A 12,231-nucleotide genomic window follows, 5' to 3' on the forward strand; every position below is an offset into this window, starting at 1 on the left:
TATGTTAGTTAATCTATTCCCACGCTCCCTGCCTTTGTTATTCCATTTTTTAAATATCTCCTTTCTACTTTCTATATTCAGCTTTATTTTCCACTGTATTATGAAATTTGCATTTATCAAAAGCCTCTTTTTTCTGATTTATTTCAACCTCTCTCCCTTTAGTTCTCCGGAGAGCTCGAGATTTTAATGCCCTTCATTTCCCCTTTGTAGGAATGTCCTTCTTTTGTTCCAGACCTCTTCTCTTTGAAGCCTCCCATTGCTCAATTGGAGTGTTACCTACCAATTTTTAATTCCAGTCCACTTGGGTCAGAACCCCTTTCAACTCAGAATTATTTATTCTGTTAATTATTTTCACATTTAATTGTAATTTGTCCTTGTTTATAACTAGTCCAGACTGGATATTGTGATCACTGCGTTCTCAATGTTCCCCTACTCAAATATCCACCATTTGTCCTGCTTTATTCCCCAGATTTAGATCCTGGACTTCCTTTCAAGAAAGTTCTCTTATACACATTTTAGGAATTCCTCCCCATCTTTGTTCCTCAAACTGACGATCCCAATCGATATTAGAATAATTTATGTCCCCCCATTAACACTACTAAATAATTCTTTCTGTAATTTGTATGCAATTACATTGCCCCAGGACTAACATTGTGTTAATCAGACATGGGTTCAATCTAAAAAAAATAAGCTAAGCACATTTATCCACTATTTCAGAGTTTTTTTTTATGAAACCCAAATAACATTATCAGAAGTGAAATACTATGGATATTGGAAATCTGATAGATTGAAGAAGTTGGGACCTTTTTCCTTGGAGAGAGATGGTCGAGAGGAGATTTGAAAGAGGCATTCAAAATCATGAGAGGTCTGGACAGTGTAGTTAGGGAGAAACTGTACCCAATGGTAGAAAGATTGAGAATCAGAGGGCAATGATTTAATTGGCAAAAAAAGCAATGGCGACATGAGAAACTTCTCACGCAGTGAGTGGCTAAGACCTGGAATGTGCTGCCTAAGACTGTGGTGGAGGCAGGTTCTGTCAAGGCATTCAAGAGGGAACTGGATTATTATCTGGAAAGGAAGAATGTGCAGGGCTATGGAGAGATGTTGGGGAAGTGGCACTAGGTGAATTGCTCATTCAGAGATACAGTGTAGACACGACAGGTCAAATGGCCTCTTTTTGTGCTGTAAAGATTCTGTAATTCTGAAATAAAAGCAGAAAGTGCTGGAAAGACTCAGCAGATCAGGCAGCATTTGTGAAGAGAGAAGCAGAGGTACCACTTCAGTTTGATGACCTTACTGTAGAATTGGAAAAAATTATAAGATATAAGGAGTTTGAAGAAAGAGGCAGGGGAAAGCAGGGAAGGGAAGATGGAACAAAGTGGGGAAGGTGTTGGTAAGGTGGGAGGCAGGAAAGATTAAATAATAAAAGTAATGCTAATGCAAGGCAAAATAGGATAGCAATAGGACAAGTAAAGAAAGAAAAGATAGAGCTGTGGTTTTCAAACTGGGTCCATGGACCCCTGGGGTCAACGAACACATCCCAAGGATCCACAAAATAATCTGATAGCGACTCATTGTTACGATGATGCTTATCGTGCACTCGCTGTTATTTTGATTTCCTCAACTTGGGTGCTGCAGTCCAGAGCAGGGCATTCTGGTTTGGGGCCCTAGTGCATTCTCACAGTAAGACAAGGCAAGCGATCACTGGGTAGGAACTGCGGCAGAGCCATCACTGGAAATGGGTATGTAATTAGATTAGCTGAGCCTCAGGCAGACTGACTGGATATTGTGAGACCATAAGACGTAGGAGCAGAAGTGGGCCATTCAGCCCATCGAGTCTGCTCTGCCATTCAATAAGATCATGGCTGATCTGATAATCCTCAACTTCACTTTCCTGCCTTTTCCCCATAACCCTTGATTCCCTTACTGATTAAAAATCTGCCTATCTCAACCTTGAATATACTTAACGACCCAGCCTCTACAGCCCTCTGCCGTAAAGAATTCCACAGATTGACTACCCTCTGAGAGAAGAAATTCCTCCTCATCTCTCTCTTAAATGGGTGACCTCTTACTCTGAGATTATGCCCTCTGGTCCTAGACTCTCCCACAAGGGGAAACAACTTCTCAGCATCTACCCTGTCAAGCCCCAAAGAATCTTATATGTTGCCTAATAAGGTCGCCTCTCATTCTTCTAAACTCCAATGAGTATAGGCCCAACCTACTCAACTTCTCTTCATAAGAAAATCCCTCCATACCCAGGACCAATCTAGTGAACCTTCTCTGGACTGCCTCCAATACTAGTATATCTTTCCTTCGATAAAGGGACCAATACTGTTCACAGTATTCTAGGTGTGTTTAACTTGTGCCTTGTACAGTTTTAGCAAGGCTACCCTTTTTTTATACTCCATTCCCTTTGAAATAAAGGCCAGCATTCCATTTGCCTTCCCTATTACCTTCTGGACTTGTATGTTAGGTTTTTGTAATTCATGCACAAGGGCTCCCAAATCCCTGTGTTGCAGCTTTCTGCAGTTTTTCTCCATTTAAATAATATTCAGCTGCTCTATTCTTCCTGCCAAAGTGCATAACCTCACATTTTCCCACATTATATTCCATCTACCAGGTTTTTGCCTTCTCACTTAACCTGCCTATAGCTCTCTGTAGACTTTGTGTCATCCTCACCACTTGCCTTCCCACCTATTTTTGTGTCATCCACAAACTTGGCAATAGTACATTCACTTCCCTTATCCAAGTCATTAATACATATTGTAAATAATTGTGGCCCCAGCACTGATCTCCGTGGCACACCACTGGTTACAGGTTTACCATCCTGAAAATGCCCCCCTTATCCCTACTCTGTCTTCTATTAGTTATCCAATCCCCATGCTAATATACTACCCCCAACACCATGGGCTCTTATTTTATTAAGTAGCCTTATGTGTGGTACCTTATCGAGTGTCTTTTGGAAATCCAAATATATTACATCTACTGGTTCCCCTTCATAAATCTTGCTTGTTACCTCAAAGAATTCTAATAAATTTGTCAGGCATGATTTCCACTTCATGAAGCCATGCTGACTCTGCTTGATTATATTATGCATTTCTAAATGCTCTGCTATTACATCCTTTATAATAGACTCTAACATTTCCCCAATGACGGATTGTTAAGCTAACTGGCCTATGGTTACCTGTTTCTTGTGTCTCTTTTTGAATAAGACATTACATTGGCAGTTTTCATATCTTCTGGGACTTTTCCAGAATCTAAGGATTCTTGAAAGATTACCACCAGTGCATCCACTATCTCTGTAGCTACTTCCTTTATCCTAGGATGCAACCCATCAGGTCCAGGGGACTTATCAACCTTTAGCCCCATTAGTTTCCCTAGTACTGTTTCTCTAGTGATAGTTATTGTTTTTATTTCCCCCCACCCCCCCCGCCACTTTTTCCCCTTGATTATTTAGTATTTTTGGAAGGCTATTAGTATCTTCTACCATGAAGACTGAAGCAAAGTATTTATTCAACTCCTCTGCCATTTCCTGGTTCCCTATTATTATTTCCCTAGCCTCGTTCTCTAAGGGGCCTATGTGTACTTTGGCCTCTCTCCTTTTTATATATTTAAAGAAGCTCTTACTGTCTGTTTTTGTATTACTTGCTAGTTTACCCTCAAAGTTTATTTTCTCCCTCATTTTTTGGTTTTTAAAACTTTCTCAATCCTCTGGCTTACCACTAACCTTTGCCGCATTGGATGTTTTTTCTTTCAATTTGATACTATCCTGAACTTCCTTGGTTTACTATGGTTGGGTTACCCCCTTACTAGAATCCTTCTTCCTCCCAGGGATATATCTTTGTTGTGACTCCTGGACTATTTTCTTAAATGCCTGCAACTGTCTTTTCTGCTAAACTCCTTTCCCAGTCCACTCCAGCCAACTCTGCCCTCATTCCAATGTAATTACCCTTATTTAAGTTTAGCACAGTTGTTTCCGACCTAAGTTTCTCACACTCAAACTGAATGCTAAATTCTACCATGTTATGGTCACTGTTTTCGAAGGGATCTTTTACTCTGAGATCATTTATTAAACCTGCCTCATGACATATTTCCAGATCCAAAATAGCCTGATCCCTGTTTGGATCCACAACATATTGTTCTAGGAAACTGTCCCGAATGCACTCTATGAAATCTTGCTTGTGGCTACCGTTGCCAATTTGAATTTCCCAATCTACATGAAAATTTAAGTCACCCTTGATTAATGTACTGCCTTTTTTACATGCCCTCATTATCTCCTAATTTATTCTCAGTCCTACAGCATAGCTACTGTTAGGGGGCCTATAGACTACTCCCATCAGTGTCTCCTTCCCCTTGTTATTTCTTACCTCCACCCATATGGATTCTACATCTTCAGATCCAAGATCATTTCTTGCTGTCGTACTTATTCCAATTCATACCCCACTACCCTTTCCTTCCTGCCTGTCCTTTCAAAAACTCATACTCCTGAATATTTGGTTCCCAGCTTTCATCTCCTTGTAACCACATCTCCGTAATGTCTATAAGATTAACCTCTATTGGGGCCGTTAATTCATTTATTTGTTCAGAATACTACGTGCATTTAAGTAAAGAGCCATTAATTTTTCCTTATACCATTTTTCCCCCTTTGACCCTATTTGCTGCTTTTTAAAAAATGTTTGTACACTCCGTCCCTTCCTGTCACAGTCTTGGTATCATAACCTAAATAGTTGCCTTCCAATTCTGCCATCCCTTTGTTTTGTAAGCATACATTTCCCCTCTCCAGAACCCTCCCCCAACCCCCCCATATTGTTTAAAGCCCCCTCTACAGCCCTAGCTATTCGATTCACCAGGTCCCTGGTCCCAGCACGGTTCAAGTGAAGCCCGTCACATCAGAACAGCTCCTTTCTACCCCAGTACTGGTGCCAGTGCCCCATGAACTGAAACCCATTCTTCCCACACCAATCTTTGAGCCACGCATTTCACTCGTTGACTTTATTTACCCTTTGCCAGTTTGCCTGTGGCTCAGGTAGTAATCCCGAGATTATTACCCTGGAGGTTCTGCTTTTTAATTTAGCTCCTAACTATTCAAATTCCTTCAGCAGTACCTCCTTTCTAGTCCTATCAATGTTGTTAGTACCAACGTGGACAATGACACCCGGTACCCTTCCCTCCCACTCCAAGGTCTTCTCCAGCTCTGAGGAGATGTCCTTAACCCTGGCACCAGGCAAGCAACACAGCCTTCGAGACTCACGCTCACAGCTGCAGAGAAGAGTATCTGTCCCCCTAATTATACTGTCCCCTATCACTATTACGCTCCTATTTCCTTCCCCCACTTGAATGGCTCTCTGTACCACTTGGTCAGTTCGCTCATCCTCCTTGCAGTCCCTGCTCTCGTCCGCACAGCTTGCAAGAACTTCATAACTGTTGGACAGTTGCAGAGACCGAGGCTCCTTGAGCGCTACCCCCTGGGTCACCATACCTGCTTCACCTGCAGTCACACCCTCCTGTCCCTGATCACAGATCAAATTTGAATGACCTAATCTGAGGGGTATGACCGCCTCCTGGAGCAGAATGTCCAGGTAACTTTCCCCCTCCCCAATGTGGCGCAGTGTCTGCAGCTCGGACTCCAGCCCCTCAACTCAGATCCGAAGTTCCTCGAGCTGCAAACACTTAATACAGATGTGTTTGCTCTGGATCACCTTGGTGTCCAGCAGCTCTCACTTGCAGCAGCAACACATCACCCGCCCTGCTATTGCTAGCATATTTTACTTAATTTATTACTTCATTACTCTAGCATCCCAGCTCTTTACACTTTGCTGGTATTAAAAAATAATTACAATATTGATCCTATGCTTGACAAGCTATTTTTAAGAAAAGAAAAAAGACTAGAGACCTAAACACAAACTAAAGACCTTACTTTTACTTTAAAGCCAAGAAATACTCACCAATCCGACTCATCAATCAGCTGCTCTTGGAGCTCTTTTCCCTCTCGCGCCCTTTAATGCTCTCTTGTCTCTCTCTTCTTGTTCTTTGAGAGGAGGTGCGAGGTCCCAGAGAGACCAGGAATAAATTTATGGTATTGGGTAGGAAGCTGTTGCCATGTCAGGCTTACCCAAAAGCCTACAATGCTGATCAAGTTGAGCTTTATTCACGAAGTACGGCAATTGGGCCAGTGACTGTACTCAGACTAAATGACTGAAGGTGTCTTGATGGCAGAAATATCACACGCCAGCACGTCAGTGATATTCCAGTGCTGACAGGCTAGTAAAAAACCAAGGAGGAGAAAGAAGATCCTGAAACACTCAGCACTCTGCAGTGAGTAGGCAGGCAGTGTAGAGTTGCACCTAAAATGGTAGCATTGTTCCCAATAGGAGCCATAGTCTAATACCATGCCAGGAAGAGCAGGGCAATGTCATACGGTGAAGCATTCAGCTATCAAGTTGCTGAACCTGTGGAGTTATCTTTCAGCTGAAGGGAATATATAAGTTTTCATATCACCAACTTACCAGTGTTCGTATCAGATAGCTCTGGCAAAATTCCATGCAAGTCCCTTTAACAGGACACAGATAAACTTTACATTCAAAAATTTGAATGTGCAAGGTGTTTTTAGTATTATGTCAAAATTGGAAGGGTCCGTGATTAATTCCCTTGAAAAGAGGTCCTTCAACCAAAAGCATTTCTGAACTAAAGTTAAAGACAATGCAAATAGGAAGAGCAAAATCATGCCCAACACTGTCGACCAAAATAATTAGGTAGAGATTATGATCTGAAATTGTTGAACTCAGTATTGAATTGAAAGGATGTAAATTGCTCAATGTAAAATGAGGCCCTCTTCCCCAAGCTTACATTGGAACAGTGTTGGAAGCCAAGGTCACTCTTGTGAGACAGAAAATTAAAATGACAGGTGGCTGGAAGCTTGGGGTTACACTTGCTGACTGAACAGAGGTATTCTGCATAAAGGTCATCCAATCTTCATTTAGTCTCACCAGTGGAGATGACACTGTATCGTGAACAATGACTACAGTAGTTAAATTGAAAGAAATAAAAGTAAATTGTTGATTCACCTGGGAGGAATACTTGGGACATTCTACGGTGGGAAGAGAGGATGTGTTGCATCTCATGCTTGCATGGGAGGGGATTTCTGGGGTGACTGAGGATGGAACCACATTGTCACAGACGGAACTATCCTGTCAGAATTCTGATAGGAAGGAAAAGGTGCTTGGTAGAAGTATCATGCTTAGGTGACAGATAACGGCAGAGGGTGATGCTTTGACTGGATGCCGGTGGGGTGGTTCTTAGAGCCTGGGGAAAAGTTGAAAGCAGAAGTGTGGGAAATGAATGGTATGGACATGGGCATAGGCCATGTCGGCTACGGTGGAAAGGAATCCTCAGATGAGGACAAAGAAAGACAATACAAGAGACACTGGTATGAAAACTGGCATTGCCAGAGCAGATGTGACGAGTTGGAAAAACTGGGAGATGATTGATAAGACTTCTTACTGGAAGCACCATGTGAGCAAATGTAGTCAAGATGGCTGAGAGTCAGTGAGCTTATAGTGGATATTGGTTGAATGCTGATCCCTGGAAATTGAGGCAGATGTCAAGGAAGGGAGAGCCCCTGCAGCATAATTAAGCTATTAAGAAAATTGGTACTAATTAAATATCTAGAGTAAGTTGATGTAGTTTGTGCTGCAAGTAGTCATTGTCTGGACCATAGTTAATCGGATTTTTTTTTTGTTGTGCTGTGGAGTGGGCACTCCCAGAAAAGATTGTTAATGGAATTAGAGATTTCTTGGATTCAACAATGGTCAGTTACTTTAGACGAAGTGAGTTTGGAAAAATATCGAGTGCCAGAACACCTTGTGTTTTGCCAAACACTAACCCCATAAACCACTACTGTTTGCACAGCCTGATCTTCACTTTGCTTCTGCCCTGCAAAAATAATCTCTAATACTTTGTGTATGTTTTTTTTAAAGAAATACACATTTGATTGCTGTCTTTTGAACATAATGAACTTTTGCACGACTTGAAAGATGGGAAATTCTTTGGTGCTGTTGTTTGATGGTATGTTCAGTTGTGTTTCTGATCTTGTTCACTGTCTTCTTCCCAGGAGAATACAGAGCATGCCAAGCATTCTTATAGGCCTAGCCGGCATCACCTGGTTTGTAAAAACAAAACTTTATTTTTTCATTTTCATAGACGATACTATTTTCGTAGTTCAATCTATTCTCATTTATTTTCCTTTTTATTTATCAGGCAGCAAATGATGATGCCCTCTCTGTTCGCAGTGCTAACAACCAAAGGGTTAGTACTTCACTTGAGATCCATCAATAGTACTGGCTCATCTTAGAAACAAGGCATTTTACTTTATATACCTGAAAATGGCATAGAGTATAATTTGCAAATTGTCTCCATAGTTTGGTTGTTAATCTATAAATAATGCAGTCTGACGAAGGATGAAAGGTGGGTAAGTTGGAAGCAAGTGAGTACAGATCTTTGATCTTTGGTTCTTGAGCAAAAACAGAAAATACAACCTCCACTAACTAGAATGGAAATTGCCCAGTCCAACTGCAAGCAAATAGCTAGGAATGATAGTAAATAAACTAGCATTCGTGAATGTCTGTTTACAGTTCAAAAAAAATGCAGCCATATGCCAACCAGGTTCCCAAAAAAGTCATTAAAATTTAGTTAATATGTTTACAGAAATGGAAAGATAACGAATGATAAAAAAGAGGCAAACAAGATATAGAACAAGAGAAATATGTTTGTGACAGAGTGTAAAAAAACAGAAAAAAAGAGTTAGAGTGGGACATGGTTTAAAAGTAGTTTTTATTACATTTCTCCGTAGACATTGCGTTTGGCCATAAATGTAATTTTAGCACTAATTATTGTAATATATTGCTCTCTACTGTAAAATGTGGCACTGTGAAGAGTGTAAAAGTTATGATTTCCCAAAAGACATTTTGTGCTGCAAATCTTTATATCCCAAAGATAAATTTCTGTCCACATATCTTGCATGAGCTTAGTAAAGATAGCCAAGACTGAAGCATTGTCACATGAAATAATTGAGCTTCTGTTTTCCTGCTGAGGATTCATTTTAGCTGATTTGTGTCTGCCATTTTTTTTCTTCCATCTGAAATTGCTTGTCCTCTGGAAGGGTATCAGAAGTAGACCTAATGAATGAAAGGGCTTGGGTCTAGAACAAGATTATGTAGATCTACTTGTACTGTATAATTAAACTTAATTCCCACATCAAGAGACTGCGGCTTTCAAAAATGAACTTTTGAAAAGTTCAAGTGTTTTTAATATATAATTATTTGTCAATTGTGTTTCACACCATTTTCTTCCCTTTGAGATAGTTGGTCAATTTCTAAAACCTGGATTATTTCATTGAACGCATGCCTGATACAGCAATTGATGTTTCACAGAAATTAGTATTACTTAACGTCAAATGACTCTGGCTTATTCTCCATGTGAAAGAATTGTTTTTGTGGGCAACTGTGCAGTGCATGAAGTCTGGAAATTGTTAGGAATCACAGGCATAAACACACGTTGCACATCACCACAACCTTACAGAGCGATAGAGGTATCAGTTCGCAAACCCTGCCACTGCTTCTAGAGTCACTCAATGTCCCTTACAAGCTTGGAAAACAAGAGTTTTCTGTTGCCTTGTGTATTACAATTGAGAACATTATTCCGTTTCCTACAAAGTCCCTGCCTTCGTTTCCAACCAATGAGCAAAGCATAGTTAATGCAGTCCTTTTGCTCAGCTTTGCCTGGAAACCACGTCAAACACTTTTTCTAATAAATTGCCGTAACTATTTCTCTCTAAAGAATTTTATTTTTGATGATTGTTCGTGGTTAGGTATAATCAACTGGGTGTGGCATCAAGGCACTCTAGCAAAACTAGAATCAGTGAGAATCGGGGAGAATTCTGTGCAGGTTGGAGTCATACCTAGCACGAAAGAAGATGGTTGTGGTTGTTGCAAGTCAGTTATCTCCGTTCCAGGACACGACTGTGTGGGTTCCTCAGGGTAGTGTCCTTGGCCCAACCATCTTCAGCTGTGTCATCAATCACCTTCCTTCCATCATAAGGCCAGAAGTGGGGATGTTCGCTGATGATTGCACAATGTTCAACACCGTTCGCGACTCCTCAGATACTGAAGAAGTCCATGTCCAAACGCAGCAAGACCTGGACAATATCCAGGCTTTGGCTGACAAGTGGCAAGTGACATTTGCGCCACCTAAGTGCCAGGCAATGACCATCTCCAGCAGGAGAGAATCTAACCATCGCCTCTTGACATTCAATGGCATTACCACTGCTAAGCTCCCAACTATCAACACCTGGCCAACCGTTGACCAGAAATTGAACTGGATGAGCCGTATAAATACTGTGGTTACAAAAGCAGGCCGGAGGCTAGGAATCCTGCAGCGAGTAACTCACCTCCTGACTCCCCAAGGCCTGTGCAGCATCTACAAGGTACAAGGCACAAGTCGGGAGTATGCTGGAATACTCTCCACTTGCCTGGATGAGTGCAGCTCCAACAATGCTCAAGAAGCTTGACACCATCCAGGACAAAGCAACCCTCTGGACTGGCACCTCTTTGGCAAACATTCACTCCTTCCACCACTGATGCATTTTGGCAGCAGTGTGCACCATCTCCAAGTAGCACTGCAGGAACTCACCAAGGCTCCTTAGTCTGCATATTCCTAACCCATGACTACTACCATCTACAAGGACAAGGGCACCAGACACGAGAACATACCACCTGTAAGTTTCTCTCCAAGCCACTCACCATCCTGACTTGGAACTATGTCACTGTTCCTTCACTGTTGCTGGGTCAAAATCCTGGAACTTCCTCCCTAACAGCACTGTAGGTGTATCTACACCACAGGGACTGCAGCAGTTCAAGAAGACAGATCACCACCACCTTCTCAATGGCAACTAGGGATGGGCAGTAAATGTTGGCCTAGCCAGTGATGCCCACATCCTCTGAATGAATGAAAAAAAATCTGTCTTCTTATCTGTGTTTGCTTGGGGAAGGTGATTGGCATCCAAGGGGTTGATATTCTGTCCTCCTTGGGGCCACTAGGATTTCAGATGTATATTTCCATTATTTTCAGTGACAAATAGAAATCATGGGTGCACATGCGTCACGTTCTGATGGGCATTGCTGGGGGGTTTTTATGCCAAGAGTATAATTTTGTACAAATATACTTTTAATGACTTTTTCCTTTAATTAACTCCTTAGTGCAGTTCAATATTATATTCTTCTGAAGATAGTTAATACAATTTGTTGTCTACTAAGTAAAGAGATACATGAATAAATAATACTTATATGCATAATGAGTTTTGCAACTAGAATTTAATGCATGTGAAGTATTTAAATACTGCCACACTTTTTTTCATATGCTTGCAGGCAATTGGTAACGCTTCCCTCAATTTTCAAAGTTGGTTTCATGAGTGGAGAATATGATTGTGGTTGGCCACTTAGCCACTTGTTTAAAAACATTTGTCTCTCGGAGTTGCAAACATCCCATAACACACAAGAACATAACAAATAGAAGCAGGAGTAGACCATACTCCAGCCTGCTGTGTCATTGAATATAATCATGGCTGATCCTCAGCTTCACCACTTTTCCACCCACCCCTCCATATCCCTTGATTCCCTGAGAGACCAAAAATCTGTCTATCTGAGCCTGAAATATATTCAATGATGGAGCATCCACAATCTCTGGAGTAAAGAGCTGCAGAGATTCACAACCCCTTTGAGTGAAGAAATTTCTCCTCATCTCGGTCCTAAATGATTTGGCTCCTTATTCTGAGATAATGCCCCCATTTCTAGATTTCCTGGGAAAACAACCTCTCAGTATCTACCCTCTCAAGCCCTTTCAGAGCCTTGTATTTTTCAATGAGGTCACTTCTCATCCTTTGAAATTCCAGAGCCTTTAAGCTCCTTAGCCTCTCATCATAGCATAACCCTCTCATCCCAGGAATCAACCTTTATAAATCTTTGCCGTACTGCCTTGTATGCAAGTATATCCTTCTTTAAATGTGGAGACCAAAACTGTGCACAGTACTCCAGGTGTGATCTCCCCAAATCTCTGCACAATTGTAGCAAGGCTTGTGCTTCAATCCCCTTGCAATTAAGGCCAACATGCCAGTTTGCCTTCTGAATTGCTTGCTGTACCTGCATGCCAACTTTACACGCAAGTCCCTCTGAATATCAG

General features: G+C 41.4%; 1 protein-coding gene across 1 annotated transcript in view; it reads left to right on the plus strand.

Moving 5' to 3' along the window:
* The window catches only part of lrrfip2 (leucine rich repeat (in FLII) interacting protein 2), a 202,492-nt gene that overhangs the window by 80,886 nt on the left and 109,375 nt on the right, over positions 1 to 12,231 (plus strand). Inside the window, exons 4-5 of the mRNA XM_078539775.1 lie at positions 8,111 to 8,161; positions 8,257 to 8,304. Coding sequence (XP_078395901.1) covers positions 8,111 to 8,161; positions 8,257 to 8,304 — 99 coding nt within the window. The remainder of the gene's footprint in view (positions 1 to 8,110; positions 8,162 to 8,256; positions 8,305 to 12,231) is intronic.

Source organism: Cetorhinus maximus, chromosome 4 (assembly GCF_964194155.1).
Source record: "Cetorhinus maximus chromosome 4, sCetMax3.hap1.1, whole genome shotgun sequence".
In the NCBI taxonomy this organism is placed as follows: Eukaryota; Metazoa; Chordata; class Chondrichthyes; order Lamniformes; family Cetorhinidae; genus Cetorhinus; species Cetorhinus maximus.